Source organism: Fukomys damarensis, unplaced genomic scaffold (genome assembly GCF_012274545.1).
Source record: "Fukomys damarensis isolate Sample0158 unplaced genomic scaffold, DMR_v1.0_HiC HiC_scaffold_39, whole genome shotgun sequence".
NCBI classification, from domain to species: Eukaryota; Metazoa; Chordata; class Mammalia; order Rodentia; family Bathyergidae; genus Fukomys; species Fukomys damarensis.
In genome coordinates this window covers 125890391-125908195 of record NW_022900951.1, presented here as the reverse complement: position 1 = coordinate 125908195, position 17805 = coordinate 125890391, and the positions used below count along the sequence as shown (strand labels likewise).

The 17805-nt window shown below is 48.3% G+C and overlaps 1 protein-coding gene across 1 annotated transcript; it reads left to right on the top strand.

The window, feature by feature from the left end:
* Positions 1 to 4059: 4059 nt before the first annotated feature.
* Gabre (gamma-aminobutyric acid type A receptor subunit epsilon) lies at positions 4060 to 17193 on the top strand. Its single transcript, XM_010628502.3, has 8 exons — positions 4060 to 4237; positions 4624 to 4691; positions 9026 to 9246; positions 9884 to 9966; positions 11285 to 11422; positions 15159 to 15311; positions 15409 to 15608; positions 15850 to 17193. Exons 1-8 carry the CDS (start codon positions 4105 to 4107, stop codon positions 16207 to 16209), a joined length of 1356 nt encoding a protein of 451 aa, XP_010626804.1. The 5' UTR covers positions 4060 to 4104; the 3' UTR covers positions 16210 to 17193.
* Positions 17194 to 17805: the final 612 nt, after the last annotated feature.

The window sequence follows — 17805 nt, the reverse complement described above, 5'->3', positions numbered from 1 at the left end:
CCCATGGGCGTCCCGGGCCGCCGAGGAGCAGTCCGGGAGGAGGCCGGGAACCCTGTCCCCCATCACTGCCGTCCCGCACTCTGACCCTCCAAGCCCTGCGGCTGCCGGGGAGCGCGCGCTCCTTCCCTCTCAAAGTCCTGCGCACACAGAGGGGAGTCTGGCACCCTGATCGCCAGCCAGGCGGGGGGACCTGCGGGAGGTGGCCCTCGGGCTGGGGAAGCCTAAGTGCGCGGAAATTGTTTGAGCGGTGCCTGGTCTGTTCTCTTCTCTCACGATTTTCTCCAGCAGGCTTCCAGGCAACTCTGACTTTACTTGCTTCGCATCCCGCCGCTGCTCTAGGTGCTGGTGCCAGGCACAGCCTTGGTTTAGTCTTAGGGGTCCCACCTAAGCCACTCCGCACTCTCCACTGCAGTCCTCCCCCTGCACACACAGGCACACACGCACGCCCCTTTCCTCACTCAGCCAGAGACACCCCACAGGGTCTGGGGCTGCCCTGTGCCCTGGCTGGAGGCCTGGAATGCTTTTCTCCTTTGAGATCTGCGGTTTGGGTCCTGGCCTTCAATCCCCCTCTCCTTCTCGGGATTCTCTGTGGCAGCCAGCTTCCCTCCCCCCCTCCTCTGGGCCTGGGATATTGGGGGAAAGGTTATCCCAGGAATTTCTGGGTTTTTAGGGTGTAAGGTGACTGCTTCATTAATTTTATTTTATTTTATTCTATTTTTTTGAGACGGTTTCCTGCTGAATGTGAACTGTCACAAGTTCCTAAGTGTAGAGTTTTCTCGAAGTCTCCATGGCTCCTGGCTTTGTGGCTCCTGTCTCGCTTATTTGTTTGAGGGATAGGTGGAGGGACTGTTTGGCCCTCACTGGTCAGCTGGTGCTTCAGGGTGGGCTTTGGAGAATGTCTCTGAGTGCGTGCTAGGAATTCCCAGCTCCTACATCGCCCAGGTGGGCTTTGGGCTAGTTGAGAGAGCAAACATGGAGAGTGGTGACTGGCAGGGGGGCAAAGATGGCTGGGGGGAACAGCAGGAAGAGGAGGGAGGACGGAGAGGAAAACAACATGGAGGTGGACCCACCCCTCCAGCCAGGGGAGGGCTGCAGCCAGTGATGCGCACTGTCAGCATGGCAACCTGTGATGTCAGGGAAGGGAGGGGACTGGGGGGAGGGGACCATACTGAGGTCCGAGGCTTATCCTGGACTTGGGCACAGCCCTTCTTCCACCTGAGTCTCAGTTTTTCCATCTGTAAAGTGAAAAGGAGAGCTGGTTTGGAAAAAAAAAAAATCTCCATTTCTCGAGTTCCCCCCTCCCCTTCTCCAGCCAGCCTGGGGCAGGGGTGTAGAGATTCACCTCTACCCTGGTCTAGGTATATGGATGCCTGAAAAGCCCTGTGGAAAATTCCACTAATCCGGTGTATGAGTGTTTTTCAAGTTTTTCTTCTTTGTAGCTCTACAAGTGAGCTTAATAGCTGGCTGGGGAAAGGTGCGCATTACCAGGTGCTCCTTAACCTCAAGGACCCCAGGATGAGATTGTTTGTCTGTTTGCTTTAATTGAGAAAAGCTCATTGTAAGATCAAATAACCTCAGAGTCTGTGACAGCACTCTCCCCACAGACTAATCCAGGGGCAGGAGGGCTTTGGTGACCCCAGTGCAGTTGTGTCTGCTTGCCTCTGCAGTTCTGAACCTGGAGGTGGCGTTCTTGTTCATGGCTTATCAGACATCTGGAAGCTTCCCTAATCAGCCATGTTCCCAGCCACCATTTTGAGAGGTCTCAGGCCTCCATTTTCCCTACCTGTCTCCCTGCCTCCCTCCCTCCTTCCCAATAGTGCTAGTCCTTATCTCTTCAAAAAACTGAGGGATTATCCTCTAGTCTGTGAGACTCTTAAAGCCTCAGGAAAGAGAACATCTTCTGGATATGGCTTTTCAGAGTGGAAACTGCTTTTCCCAAGCCCAGTTCTTCCCCTAGCCCACAGTGGGAATTAGCCACCTCAGACATGAGAAAATGGCCCCGACACAGCACATCTGTATGCCAGTTAAGCAACTCTTAAGAGCCTGAGATACTGCAAAATCATGTATTTTGCTACGTAAATTGGCAGCCCCTTGGTCTGCAGTACGTGGGCCATGCCTACGTCTCCTGCTGTTTACCCCTTATTTTGGAAAGGAAGTTGCCTCATGGCTTATAAAAAATAATCCTTTTGCAAGTGTAACATACAAATATTAAATCACATAAGTGAATAACTCAGTAGATTTTCACAAAGTAAACATGCTCATGTAACTAACACTTAGATCAGGAAAAAGAACATTAGCAGCCCCCCCAACACGCACATGCGCGTGTGTGTGCACACACACACACACACACACACACACACACACCTGCCTGTGTAATCTCCCCAAAGGAAACCACCCTCTGGCTTCCAACATCATATATTAATTTGAGTTGATGGCTTTTTAAAAGGCTTTTAATTGTAATTTTTCCAAGATATATGAAAGTAGAGGGAATGATAAACTGAATCTCCATGTACTCACCAGCCTCACATTTATGCATTCAAGGTCACTTCTTTCTCCGCCCCTACCCACTATCCTTTTCTGGATTAGATTATTTTGTAACAGACCTCAGACATCTTACCATTTCCTGTGTAATTAGCTTAGCTCTGAAAGACTTTACAAATATAAGCAAAAGGCATTATTGCATCAAGTATTTACCAATAATTTATTCATGCCTCAACTCTCTACTCGGTGTTCAAATCTCTCCTGTCGTGTCATAAATAGTGTTTCTATAGTTTGCTTTTGAAAAAATTGGGATCCAAATAAGATGTGTGTATTAGCAGATGGAACATTTTTATTTTTTAAATGCTTTTCATTGATTTTGAGCTTCTATAGGAAAAAATGCTCAGATCCTGAGTGTACAGGTAAGGAGTGGTCAGGAATTGACTGCCCTGGCATAAAGAAAGCCAGGTCATGGACTGGAGTGTGACAAGAACCTCAGAAGCCCCCTGGTGCCCTTTCATCCCTGCCTCCCAGTGAAGTGGCCCTCACCCTGAGGGGAGTGCAGACATTCACAGGCGGCTTCTTTGAAATGCTCACTGTTATTGTTATTATGACTGTTGTTGACTTGGTGCCTGGCCATGACACTCAAGATGAATTCCTGTTGGCAGTCCATTTCCCACATGCAGCCTCTGGGAGAAGAACTGCCTTTTTCAGTGCTGAGACAGCCACAAAGAGCTGTTCTTCAGTATCCCTTCCTCCTTTCGTGCTCTCAATGCAACAAGTATTACAAACCCCACAGAAAGCGCAGAATACACCTCCATCTTCTGGACCTGTTTGGAAGAGGCTGCCCTGGCTCTTGCAAGCAAGCATTCCTCAGTAGTCCTGGCTCATGGCTTGCCCTTGACCCCCAGGTGCTGCTGCAGGCACCCAAGGGTGGCCCAGGCCAGCAAGAGTGGCAGAAGGGCCACAATTCATACAAGAACACCCTCTGACTTTATTTTACATTGAATACCCTTTGAAAACCTAGGTCTTGTTGTCGTTGTTGTTGTTGATAAAGAATTGTGAAAGAGGAATAGCATGGAAAGTCCCCAAAGAGCAGAAAGATGTAAAAGAAATTAACCAGTATAATCTGTTAGTGCTCCATCATTTACTGTTACCAGTTTCTAATTAAGCCTTGCATTGCAAATACTTTAGTTTGCTTCTGTCCCCAGAGGCACCAGCTGCAGCCCCTGCAGGGTGGAGGGCATAGCTTGACTTTTTGTTGGTATGTATTCTAGGGTTGTGGGACCTCAGACTGCACTGGAAGATAAAGCATCTAGCTGCGATGATTTCGATTACTGCCCCCAGCCTCAGCCTCAGCCCCTGGCCCAAGCCTTGCATTGCAAATACTTTAGTTTGCTTCTGTCCCCAGAGGCACCAGCTGCAGCCCCTGCAGGGTGGAGGGCATAGCTTGACTTTTTGTTGGTATGTATTCTAGGGTTGTGGGACCTCAGACTGCACTGGAAGATAAAGCATCTAGCTGCGATGATTTCGATTACTGCCCCCAGCCTCAGCCTCAGCCCCTGGCCCACAACTAAACAAATAAAGCCCATCAGTGCCCCTGCAGTGGTTGCCACCACTGCCCCCATGGTTTCTGCCACTACTGCTGTTACGAATGCTTTGGAGGATCCAAGCAGAAGCAGCAAAATATCAGAAGCATCCCGTGTTCTAAACACGATGCTGACTAACTATGACAACAAGCTGCGCCCTGGCATTGGTGGTGAGTAGCAGAACCCAGTTCTAGAAGGAGGGAGGGAGGGTTGCGGGCACAGGTGTGGGGAATGGGTGGAATGGGTAATAGGTGAGGGTGGCCCACAAGGGACAGGGACATCTGCTGATGACCAATTGGATAATCCATATTAACTCTAGGCTCAGCTGTGCCATGAATGCTGTTCAAAACTCTTCCATTCTCTCACCTTTAGTTTTCCTAGCCCTAAAATGAGATAACTGGACTACATCACTGACCTGCTAGGTGTGTGTCCAAGCCTTCACAGTGCCTGAGCTGATTCTTGCCATGAAAGAGCAAATAAGGAATTGGGATAGGTCCCCTTTCCTCCCCATGCCTAGGTTGACACTTACCCTCTGCTCCTTCTGCTTCCCTTGCAGTGAGGCCCACCGTGGTCAAAGTTGAGATGTTTGTCAGGAGCCTGGGCCCTATTTCCATCATGGACATGGTGAGTACTGAGTTTTGATTCCACTCTTTTCAAGCCCAGGGCCTGACCTATGCGGCCTGCCAGGTACACATGCTTTTTACTCTGTGTTTCTATAATGACTCCAAGAGGGTTTGGTTTGGTTTGGGTTTGGCGGGGGGAGATTTTAATTGCTTCTCCCTTGAGAACAAAGCTGGAAAAGGTAAGTCTCTTGCTGCCTGAAGAGGACATTTGGAGTCGTGACTAGATCTTCCTGTACTTCGTTCAAAATAAAAATAAAGCAACTTGAAACACCACTGTGCATTGACTCTTTCTTTCTAATAATTATTTGGGTGACCTTAAGTCTTTGGTTGCCAGGTGTTGCTCTGTGATTGCTTCTCTAATTGTGTCCTAGTCCCTTTCTCCCTCCTCGTATTTATCCACTGGTATTTACCAACATCACCCTAGCTATAGATTTGACTTGGCAAGGGGTAGGCACAGTTTTCCCATGCTCACCAGTACCCAGAAAACAGTAGGATTGGGTGAGACGTGGCTTTCGGAGCCTTCAAAGGTAAGTAACCCTGAGGGATGGTCAAGGTATCTGCTTCGTTAAAGCTGTGGGAGGCCCGATTTTGTCTTTGTACTTGATGCAGAGGGGACAGTGAATCAGATGTGTCGAATGCAGGCCTTGCCCTCAGAAAAGGACACCTGAGTGCAAGGCATGTGAATTTAATCAGATGTTTTGCCAGTCTCTTGGCTGAACTCAGAAACACCCAGGCTGCCTTAAAAGACAGTGGTGAGACTGGGATCGATGACCCGTTGCAGCAGCACCAGTTGCCCATGCTGTTTCTGGCTTGGCAGTTATTGAAGGTGACTCAAATTAAGCCATTTCCTAAGTACTGAATTCAGCTAGGCTAAGTGACAAGTACTGTACATCCCAAGTTCCCTTGTCAAGCTGGGGAGACATTGGGCCAATAGTTCTTGGTTGATGTATAAAAACTTTGCAATTGGTAAAGTGTTGACTAGAAATGAAGCACCCATTGAAACACTTCATAGCAGACCTTGAGCACAGTGTGGGTGTGGAGGGGTGGGCTTCCCAGTAGCCGCCAAGTGGTTCTCATGGCCCGTGGACCAAGGAGACTGCTGGCCGAGCTGGGGCTTCCAGCCGCTTGGGAGTGTGGGAACAATCCGAGAGCCCTTTGTAAAGGCAGGTGGGGTGAGGCCAGGTAGGGTGGTCTCCGGGGCCCCATGCAAATGGTTGGCAGGCTGTTGAGCTCCTGTCTGCTGCTTCAGCCTACTCTAGTACAAGGCCATAGTAATGGTGCTGTGAGTGGCACAGCACGTGGGCTGCCATTTTTGTGTGGTTTTGGACAGCTTCCTATGCCTTCAGGCCTCAGTTTCCCTGTCTTTAAAATAAAGAAGGTAGTTGAGCTGTCAGAGTTGTGTTGTGACAGTTCTGGTGTGTGCTGTTCAATCTGCTTGCAGCTCTATTGCAGTCTGTCTTTCTCCTTTCAATACCAGTGGTGCATGTTTCCAGTTTCTTCCTAGTAAACATCCGTCCTGATGTTTGGCAGAGAGTGCATGGGATAGACAGTGTCTAGAGAGCAAAGAATCACGGATATATCTGTGCATAGGCACACATACATTCAGAGGTTATGGGCACTTGTTAGAAAGGCAAAATAAAACAAAGCAGAAAAATGATTCTCCTTGTTTGAAAAAACATGAGAAAGGGGCTAAAGGTGTAGGGAAGGTGGGATGGGTAGGGGAAGGGTAATAAGGGAAAAGAAAAAAATGTGAGATAATGAAAAGATGAAAAGAAAGTGTAGATGGGGAGGGGAGGAGGGGGTGAAGGGAGGGCAGGGACAAGGGGAAAAAATGAGAATCAAGACTTGCCATGTAGAGGTACAAGATCCCAACAATGAATGTAACTGTACTGTATACCTAAAATGTACCAATAAACTCAATTAAAGCTGAAAAAAACCAAAACCATGAGACTAGATGGACATTTCTCTTATGACTCAAAGTACTTCATTTTTTGATATAATTCTGAGGAGTGAAGTGAAGGATTGAGGTTAATATCTGTGCTCCTCAAACAAAAGCTGAAAGGAGAAACTTGGCTGTGTACAACCAAAGGTGTGTGTGCTTATACATTTCTCAAATGATTTTGAGCTAGGTTCCCCAACTTGCCACGACAGTGTGGGGCTGAGGCGATGAGTGTGGCTCAGGCAATTGAGCCACCATCACCTTTTTGTCAAGGATAGATGTCTTCCCCGACTGGTGCCATATCTATTTAGGAATGTCACTTTCCTTTGGGAACATCTGGGAACAGAAAAAACTTTGAGGCAAACTTCGAGGCTGTTTTCCTCTATACACAGCTGAGTGGACACCAAAGGGTTTAGCAATGGGGCCTTTGGTCACCGGTAGCGGAAGGGTCTCACTATCAGGGCTGGACACTGGGTGATTTAGGGGGTATCACCAATAATTTCTAGTCCCCCGACAGGCAAATACATATGTTTCTAGTAGGTCTCCCTCCATATTCCCTTGGAACAGATTCTAGGGCACTTTGGTTTTCTCTAGTGTCACTCAGTATTGGCTGGCTGTTCTCTAGGCTTTTTTACCCTGACACAATTACCTATTCATGTTCCTAAGTGTGGGCATAGCTTCTAGATGTGTCTTTTTTTTTTGGTACCTGGGACCGAACTCCAGTCCTTGGGCTTGCGAGGCAGGCGGCGTAGCCTCTGAGCTAAATCCCCAGCCCTAGATGTGTCATTTTCATGACCAAGTTCTATGTTGTTTCTTAGATTGCCTGTGAAATGTTCTCTTATTCATTTATAAGGAAACGTGGAAAACAACAAAATTTGTTTGGAATAGTTTATGCATGTGCTCATGTGCAGCCCCGGAGTCTAGTTAGATCAGAGCTAAAAGGGCTTTTAACGATCACCACAACTCACCTACTCTATTGTTTTATTGACGTCGAGTTTCCACATATTTAGAAATCATTGGCATCCTTGACTCTACATGCAAAGCATGATCGAAATATATGGTGAATGCTGACATTCAAATTTATTACAATAAGATACATTGCCATGAATCCCCACAAAATACCCCCCCCATTTTGAACACACTTACCCTATCATTCTTTCTACTTTCTGAAGCAGTTCTGCAAGTTGTCTTTTGTGAGTATGAGGTGTGACAAAAAAAATACAGCAAAATGGCACTGCCAAGTGCCATCCAATGGAAAGGTGGACTTCTAAAAGGATGATGGTGTGGCCTCATCCACCTTCCTCACTGGACCTGGCACCATGCAACTTCTGGCTTTTCTCCAAAGTCATGGTGACCATGAAAGGGAAACGTTTTGAATTGATTCAAGACGCAGAGGCAGCCAGGACAGCACAACTAAAGACACTCAGGAAAGAGGAAGTCCAGAGCTGCTTCAGAAGTGGCAAGAACCATGGGATAAGTGTTCAAAGTGAGGAGTATTCTTAGGAGGATTAATGCCATTGTGTTTTTACTGTCATGTTTGCCACTCTACCAGGCAGTGTGTTCTTTTCCAAATGGTGGAGTCACTCAGTGACTTGCTTCTTGCCAGAGTAAACAGCATAAAGTGAGTGGTAGTGCAGTAGTGCCATGGGCTGAGTTCTGTGAGACGGATGTCTGCGGATGGTTGTTCGCATCTTGGCAGAGTCACATATGAGTAGTCTGTCAGTTGGCTCTGTGGTCCTTGCAGGTCTGTTGGTAAAACAAATGGTTGGGTTTAAGAAACTGAAAGCTTTTAGTCAGAAATGCCCATCCTAGAAAAAAGAGAAGACTCAAGAGGACATGATTCTAACATTCAGGTGCCTTTCTTGGATTCAGAGTTGCCTCTGATTTAAGACACACAACAAATTTAAATGACAGTTTGTTAAGATAAAGAGGGGAAAATGTAACATTAAAAAATACATCCACTGGAAGATGTATCCTGGTTTCTAAAATGTGGGGAAAAGGCATCTTAAATTCAATAAAATGTCATTTCTGGACACCTGCCCTCCTGAACAGGACTAGACCTTCTCTGCGTGCATCCAGAGAGTGGGTGCAAAGGGGATTGCTAAGTGAAAGTATGGTGCTCCATTTAAGGCAAACCTTTGTATTCTGAGGTGTGAGAATGGTGTTAACTGCTGTATGGCCTTGCTCACTTTGCCGTGGTAATCCAAAAGGGCTGGCTGATGTTTCGGCCCGGGTCACTGGGCAGTGAGAAGGGACCTCATCCCAGCCTAGGGCTCCATGAATTCTACCACATTGCCGTTAGGATTGAAAGTTAAGAGGTGGCAAAAGGTATATCTGTGTGTGGGTGTCCTTTGTCTGCCCAGTCCCGAGAGTTGGTTTTCTGTCCTTCCCACCAGGAATACACCATTGACATTGTCTTACATCAGAGTTGGTATGACGAACGCCTTCGTTACAATACGACCTTTGACAGCTTTGTCCTGAGTGGTGATATGGTGAGCCTCGTGTGGGTCCCGGACACCTTCTTCAAGAATTCTAAGAATATCGCAGATTATAAGATGAGCCTGCCCAACCAGATGGTCCGCATCTACGGGAATGGCAATGTGCTATATGGGTTTAGGTATGTCAAGCCTCTGCTGTCACCTCTTGGGAGCCTCCCTCCCTTTTGGGAATCTAGCCAAAGACTCACACACAGAGCCCTCATCCTGAACAATATTCTCAAGGGAGGGCCTATCTGGTTTTCCCAAGCTCAGCCTCTTCTTGTAAACAAAGACATTGAGGCCTAAAAAAAAAAAAAAAAAGATTCTGTTTAAAGGCACAGACCAAGTTTGTGGTAGAGCTGGGACTGCTCCCCTCACCCCAGATACTTGGCTCCCAGCGCAGATCTCCCTCAACTAGAATGTGCACTGCCTGGACAATTCCATCCTAAGTGGGCACTGGATGTAAAGGCACGTCCACGGTGGTGGAATTGTCAAGGCGGAGCAGCAACACAGCGGTTGGAACCCAAGAGCAGGTTAGATACTGGCAGGGGGAGGTGGGGTGTCAGGGGTAGGGACATCTAAATTCACACAATTTTCTGACGATGGAGCCCAAAGTAGTTAAATACTTCCATGCTGAACTTCTCTTTTTGTCTCTCCTTTGAGCTTTTTGTCTTAAATTCTGCTGTTGCCACTAAGCAGTGGTGGTGCACAGGTCAAAGCTGGATGGATACCTAAACGCTCAGAGCCAGCCTAATGAGGCTCCTCTCTCCCTTCCAGGATGTCCATTATCGCGAGATGTTCACTCCACATGCTCAAATTTCCAATGGATTCTCACTCTTGCCCTCTGTCTTTCTCTAGCTGTGAGTACCTTCTCAGGTTTCGGGGAACCCAGAGACACGTTGGGCCCCTTCTTTTTCTCCTCTTTGCCTTTTACGTTTTTCTGCTTCTGCTTTTCTCCTAAAATGGTGCCAAAATAGTGCCAAGCCTCTGCCCTCCGCCCCCAGCCTCATCTCCTTCCCTGTGTTGCTCTATCTGGGCCTCATGCTTATTTCCTCCTTCCTCCTTGCACCTATCTCAAGTGAGCTACGCGCTTCTGAGATATATCTCAAGTATGTCTGCTTCTCTCCATCTCTGCTGCCATCACCTTGGTGTAGGCCTTTGTCGTCTTCCCCTTGGACTTTTGCAACATCTTTGCTTTGAAACGGAACATATCCTAAATGAAATCTAACCCCTGCCTCCCAAACATGTTGCTTCTGCGTTCCCATCTGTCTCACCGATGCCAAGAACTTTGATGCTTCCCTGTGTCCCCAACCTCCTGCATCGAATCAACCAACACATCCTGTTGGTGTTCCCTCCTAATTCTCTATCTGCCCTTCCTCCGTTTCTATTTCTCTGTATTCTGACTGTCGCAGCTTTAACTCCTGCCTTCATTCATTTTATTGTGCTTGGATTACTGCACTGGCCTGTCATAGCTGGCCAACCTGCTGACCTCACGTAAGGACCAGCGTGACCTGGCTGAAGCATCATCTAGGCCAGGTCACTTCTTCATTTGCAATCCTGCCCGAACTCTCATGGATCAATTTCACATTCCTCCAAAACACCCTCAAGGCACTTCATGAACTGGCCTTTGCCCCCTTCTCCTGACTAGCTCCTCCTCTGTGAGCTCGCCATTTTGAAATTTTGCCATTTCCACAGTAAACCAGGCATTTTGCCTTTCAGTGCTGCTCCTCACCCTTTCAACATCTTCCACATGGAAATGTTGGCTTGACTTTCAAGACTTACTGGGAGTGTCACCTGCTCCGTGAAGTCTTTTCTGAGTGTGTTCCCCAGTGATACTCCCTGACTTTGTTTCCTCACCGTTTTATGGGAAAAGGTTCTTTAGGGCAACTCCAAAAGTCACAGTTGAATACCACTCACTGTCTTACTCTATAAAATGTGGATGCTAAAGGGCAGGGTTCATGCCTTGCTCATCTCTGTATTTGCAGCCCAGGGCCTGGTACTGAGGAATGCTCAGTTAATGCACTTATTGAGTGGACTTCAACAACCAGGTAAGAGAGGCTGAGTCCCACAGCTGGCGAGGCTAGAGTAAGAGCTCCGAGGCATTGCTCAGGCTGACTCCATGCTGGAGGGCAAATCAACTGGGCTTCCCAGTCTCATTTGACCCTTTTTGCTTTCCAGTTTCCTATCCTGTGACTGAGCTCATATACAAGTTGGAGCATTTCAATATTGAAATGGATGAGACGAACACCTGGAAACTTTTCCAGTTTGACTTTACTGGAATGAGCAACAAAACTGAAGTTGTCTCCACCCCTGCTGGTAAGTGTGCCATGGGAACCAGGGCCAGGCAGAGGCCCAAGAAGGTGGTAGGGCTACATGGAGGTGGCCTCCTGTACAGATGCTGTGCACCCACGCCATCAGGACATGGCTCCTGCCTTGTACATGCTAAGCACTTACAACTGTTTGCAGAGGAAACTGAGACTTTACACTATGTCTCAGTCTCATCTGCAAAGAAGTAAGTGCTCTGCCATGCCTCTTGAGAGGTTAGGTGAGTAAATAAAATTTTGTTGCCATCAGATTTGCAACCAGCTTCTCATGCAAGCCCTCCAGTTTCAAGGTCTTTGTTACAGCACTGACCTATTTGGACAGCTAGGGAATGGAGTGCATGTGAGATCACCATATCCAGAACAGTCCAAGCTGGTTGAAAGGGAAGCAAGGTCCATCTTAATGGGAGATGGAGACTAGAGTTCTAATGGCAGCTGGGGCAGTGAAGGAGATTCCGGAAGCTGCAGTGCTGCTACACTGACGTTTAGCTTAGACGAGCAGCTCTGCAAAAACATACACTGCTGTCAGAAAATTCATGGTGGTTTAAGCATAGACATGATGACTACTGGTTTTCAGATTGTGTCCCCAACAAGGACAAAAGGGGAGGGTCCTGGGTCTCAACTTTCAGCTCACAATTAGGTGTGAGCATCTTTGCTTGTGTTTCTAGGTGATCCGAATGAGGACCCAAGGGACCATCCCAGGGTTGCTTCCAGAGCATTCCTGGAAACCCTCTTCTCACGTACTGACCAAGTTCAGGGCAGTGGAGGCACTGCCCTCATCGTTTCCAGAATGTGGATGGAATGAGTCACCCAAGCCGCCATTTGTTTGCTTTGCTTCTGTGTGGTTAGACAGAAAACTAACTTTTGCTTCACTTGTTGAGTTAGTAGTCACTCAGTAAAGGACATCTCATGCTTACCTGGTTAGAGCTATGCTTGTGCAATACTAGGCAAGGGGCAAAGTCTGCTTTGCAAATGCTTTGCTTTTTCCTGGGGGTTCTAGGGAAGCAATTCTACTATCTTTACCAATATCTTAGCTCTTCTGCCAACTAACCATGGGCCTATCTCTTAGCTTTCTGTACCTCAGTTTCTCCATCAATGGTATCAGAGGAGACAAGGCCCAGGGGCTTTTAAGTCACTAGTGGTTCCATTTAGTAGATGATTGTGCATTGTTTCAAAATGGTGCCCTAGTGACTACAAAGCCCCACGGCCAGCATCATCACCAGGTCAATGACACTAGGTAAGCACCACCAGGTCTTCTTTCTTTCCTGCTGAACATGTTTTCCCGGGTCAGTGTGATCTGTAGGGCTGTTCTCACACTGTTCCAGTCCACTCCTGCTCTCTATCTGAAGGAGACCTGTGTGCTCATCTCCCAGTAGGTCAAAATGCAGTGCTAGCTTTCTACTCTGGTCACCTTGACCTTGAACCAGAGGACCTCTGCTTCATGAGGTCTCAGAAAATCTGCCTTTGCCCCCAGTGAGTGAATCATCTTCCATTGACACCTTTGGAGCTTCAGTGGAATCTTAAAGCAGTCAGTTGTTGACTGTCTTGCAAGGAGTTTTCTTCCTTCTCTAGACAGGCACCTGTGCCCATCAGCAATCTCTCCATGTTTCATGACATTGGGACTCTGGAACTTCTCCCCTTTGGACATAGTTCTTTTTCCCCAGCACTATCCAACTTACATTAAGGCCAGCCACTCTTACAGTAGATCAGAATTAAAGGACCTGTATTCCCCTAGACCTAGATCATGTTCTGTTGTAGTTTTCACAGCCCTAGTTTATTTTTCTCCATTGTTCTTCAAAGCCTCGGGTCCACTCATCCTTCTAGTCCAAGTCCTCTGGGCTTTTTAAATTTTCTCCCCCTCACAGCTCAGTGATCATCCATGGTCTGGGCAAGGCAGGTAAGAGTAAGACCAGCAAACATCTTTAGTATTTCTTTTTCTTGCTTTGCCTCCTCAGTCCTATATATATATATCTCTCTTTGCTCACCCTGGTTTCTCCACTTATCAGGAAGAAGAATGTGTATTAGCATTCTTCTCATGACTTTCAAAAACAAACTTATCTTTTGACAAGTGGATAAATTTCTTCTTTGGCCAGAGTAAACAAGATTAAAGTAGAGAAGTCCAATAGACAAGCACATGTAAACTTGCAGTTTTGTGGGGACTGGGGTAGTTACGGCTAATTAGCAGGCTCTTAATTTATAATCCAGACACCAGGGCAAGAGAACTAGGAACTTGATCAGTACATCCTGGCCACTTTTCTCTGCAAGTGGCCTCAAAGCTCCTGCTCTGGAACCAGGTTTCCCACTGCTCCCGGCCACTTCCTTGTCTTTTTTCCAGAGGAGTCTGAGAAGTGTCGCTCCCGAGTGTCAGAGCTGCCAAGGTGAGTGGGAAAGGCTTCTCTCCTTCAGCTCCAGCACACCCACACCTGTTCACAGGCCATCTCCCTTGCACGGGCAGGTTAGTGTTCTGGTATGCTTTCCACACCTGCTGCGGACAGCAGGAAGGGTCATAAGCATCCTCTGGTTTCCAGTCTACTCCAGGCTGGGATGGGCAGGGGCTAGACTGCAGTGCCTAAGTGAGCCATGCCTTCAAAGAATTTCAAAGCAGACCTACTTCGAGGCCAAGGAATTGTATGGGATCACTGAAGTGGGAGTTTGGATGTACATATCACAAATGACCCGGGACTGGAGCTCTTGCAAATACATTGTGATATTGATAGTGATAAACGATGTCCTGTATTCCCCTAGACATAGATCAGGTTCTTTTACAGTCTCCACAGCCCTAGCTCATCTTTCCCCCTCATTCTTCAAAGCCTTGAGTCCACTCTTCCTTCTAGTCTGAGTGCTTTGGACTCAGAAAAGCCCAAAGGAGCCATGGAGGCAGGCTAGGATACAGAGTGTATGGGGCAGATGTATGTATCAAAGCACTGGCAGCCTGAAGATACAACTGGAAACTGGAGATGCAAGTTGTCCTCGGGTCCTGCGGGAGCCATTGCTATCTAGGGTGAGAGCAAGAGTAGAGACACATGCCCAAAGGAATGTGAACACGCCAGTCTCCCTTGTGGGGGTATAGGTGTACTCTGCAGACTGAGCACCAAGGGGGCTGGCTCAAATGAGAACCCATGAGATTAGCTTTGAGTAAGGTGCATGTGTGCACATGTGTGTGTGCGTGTGCGTGTGCGTGTGCATGCGTGTGAAGCCATCAGTTGGATCTGGGTCACTTTGGGCCTTTAGTGTCAGAGGGTAGAGTTGATTCTGAGTATGGAGCCCTGGAGACCCCATAAGTTTGGGGGCCCCCTCCCCTAGTGAAGCATTGTATGTGCAGAAAGAAGACTGGTCACAGCACATGCCCCCATCCCCTCATACAGGCGGGACATCTGAGTAGGTGTGAAGCAAAGTCAGCCTTCTGCACGTCAGCTGTGTGGGCCCGATAACAAGAGGACTAACTGATTTTTTAACTTTCCTCTGACTCTCCTGCCACCCTGCAAAGACAGCTCTTGGGGTGGGACCATGAACTGAAAAAGAAGCTGCAATGATTCTGGCTTTGGCGGCCCTCTCAGCTAGCCATGCACTGTCTCTCTGGGCTCCTTCTGGTCCTGTGCGTGTTACACCAGAATAGTATGCCTCTGTCATTTGACCGGGGCAGGGAACCTTGTGAATTGAGTAGTAGGATTCTTACTGTGTATGCCCTGTTGTATATCACACCATGTTTTTTGTTTTTTAATGTTTTCCAGGTAACTACATGGTTATGACGTTTTTCTTCAATATGAGTAGGCAGTTTGGCTATATTGCCGTTCAAAACTATGTTCCTTCTTCTGTGACTACTATGCTGTCTTGGGTTTCCTTTTGGATCCAGAGAGACTCTGCTCCAGCCAGGACCTCTTTAGGTGAGAGGGTAAAAAAATGGGCGTGCACATGGACACGGGGGACTCCTGTCAGCGTGTGGGTTAGGAGCTCAGCCTGCTCCACTCCTTCTCCTCACAGGGATCACCTCCGTACTCACCATGACTACTTTGGGCACTATTTCTCGGAAGAATTTCCCTCGCGTCTCCTATATCACGATCCTGGACTTCTATATCGCCATCTGCTTCGTCTTCTGCTTCTGTGCTCTGTTGGAGTTTGCCATCCTCAACTTCCTGACCTACAATTACAAGAAGACCCATGCTTCTCCGATCCTGCGCTATGTATGAGCTGGGGATAGGAGTGGTGGTGAGGCTTTGGGGGGGTGGGGTGGAGTCATGGCCAAGAAGGCATTAAGGTTAGAGCACCCGGCGGTCAGGAGTTGGGGGAAATCGACTTGTCAGTGTGATTAAGATGCTGGTGTGCCAAGGAACTGAGTTTGCAGAAAACTTGAACCCACAGGTGTGTGGCTCTCCTTCCCTTGACTCTTGTCTTTCATCCCTTTTCTTCATTTGTCCCATGCAGCCTCCTGTCAGCAGCGCCCGTGCCCGTGCTCTTGCCCGCGCCCGTGCCCGCCAGCAGGAGGAGGTGTTTGTGTGTGAGGTTGTCACCTCTGAGGGAAATGATGGAGAGGAACACGTGTCTTGCTCGCTGCAGGAGCTCCCCAGCCCAAGTGTCCCTGAGCCCCCCCGTGGAAGGTTCTCCGGATGCCTCAAGCGTTTCAGGAAGTATTTCTGCATGGCCCCTGAGTGCGAGGGCTTTACCTGGCAGAAGGGGCGCCTGCGCATCCACCTCTTCCGCCTGGATAACTACTCACGAGTTGTTTTCCCGCTCGCCTTCTTCTTCTTCAATGTGATCTACTGGCTTGTTTGCCTTAACCTGTAGGTGCCAGTAGGTTCCTTGCAGGGCGCGGACTCCTCAGTTCCCCGGGAGGTCTCAAGCCCTTTTGCCAAGGGAGTTGGGGGACAGCGGCAGCAGCAGGAGCACCTAAGTGTTTTTCCTCCCTTGTTCTCCAAATACAAGCCTGTGAAGAGTTTGTCTTTGGTAGCCCTCTCCCCATGAGTCCCTTCCCTCGATCTTCTCAGCACCCCCTTTCAAAGAACCGCACCCACCTCTATTCCAGAAAGGCATTCACCGTGCTCAGTCTTCATGATTGCAGGCTCTTAATGATCGGCTCCCTAAAACCCTGCCCACCTATGAGCGGATCGGCTCACTTGCAGCCATGCTGACAATCACTGCCTTTTTCCAACAAAAAAACCACGACTGCCTTTGTGATGCTATAGGCCCAGCTCAGGCCTCCACCTCAAAGTGCACAGACCAGCTATTTTCCCTATCCTGATGCCTCCTTAAAGGGCTAGACAAGAGTACAGGAGGACCCCATCCTAGTTTTTTCCCTACCCCCCCTCCACATGCAGATAGACAGGCACTGGTGTTATCTCTTTAGGAGGAGAGGAGCCAGCAAGTGGGTCTTTTGGGGACAGCATCCCTCCCTCTGCTGCTGTGACACCTCCCTCTCCCCCCCCTGCTTCCATCTGCACCACCAGTTCAATGCCCTGCATCCAGTGGGTATCTGTCTACTTTGGTGTGTGGTGAAGTAACTACCCCCTGCTTTGATGCCCCCTCTTCCTCTCCCTTGACCCTTGTGATTCTTGCTGTAACTTACCCCGTGACTTTCCCAGCCCTGGCCAGGTGTTAGGCTTTGGTAATTTCCCGGGGGCCAAGAAATGAAAGAAACTCTGCTTTGCAGTGGGCATTACCCACCGTTCCTTGGTGCCCACCTTGGGCTCAGTCGGAGTTTGACAGCTTCCTTGGTTCCCGGACCCAAGAGCCAGTCCACTCTTATTCTCGGGGTACTCACAATTACAGCCATTCAATTGGACTACCTTAAATTTGTACAACAGTTGGCCTCTGGAGAAACACTTTTGAAAAACCCTTTCTATTTGGAGCCTCAGTAGAGCCCTGCAACATCCACAGGGCCAGATTCTTATCCCCATTATGCAGATGGGAACCCTGAGGCACAGATTTCTATGGGGCTGTAGACCTCACTGGAAGCCACTCAGGAGCCCACTGTCATCTTTTAGGCCACATCACAGGGCTAGGCAGCTCTGTTCACCACAATTTGATTCTTTTGCCTCTCCTGGCACCCCAGAATGGCAGGCTCTTTTCTTCTTTGACCTGCCCAATTCCTGGGCCTGAGGTGCTCAGACTGCCCCCTAGATGGACCTTCTACTGGCTCTAGTCACCCAGTGAGATGAATTTGGACCATCGCCCCAATGCTTGTATATGCTAAATGAAATCTGTGTCTGTATTTTAAGGGGGGTGGGGAGGGAGGGGATCCATCTGCTTTCTGTCACCATCATCTGAAAAGGGGAATATAGAAATAAAGCAATCAGCAAAGCATTCAAGGTGTGGCTCATTTCTTTGCAGTTTGAGTTTGTTCCCCCTTCAGATTTTCAACCTTTGTCTGTTCCCCTCCCCCAC

Bases quoted from the DNA above. Each gene is read 5' to 3' on its own strand.
- Gabre (XM_010628502.3), top strand. From the start codon at position 4,105: ATGGTTTCTGCCACTACTGCTGTTACGAATGCTTTGGAGGATCCAAGC. The intron at 11,423-15,158 runs GTAAGTGTGCCA...AATGTTTTCCAG, and splicing joins AGTTGTCTCCACCCCTGCTG to GTAACTACATGGTTATGACG. The intron at 15,312-15,408 runs GTGAGAGGGTAA...TTCTCCTCACAG, and splicing joins TCCAGCCAGGACCTCTTTAG to GGATCACCTCCGTACTCACC.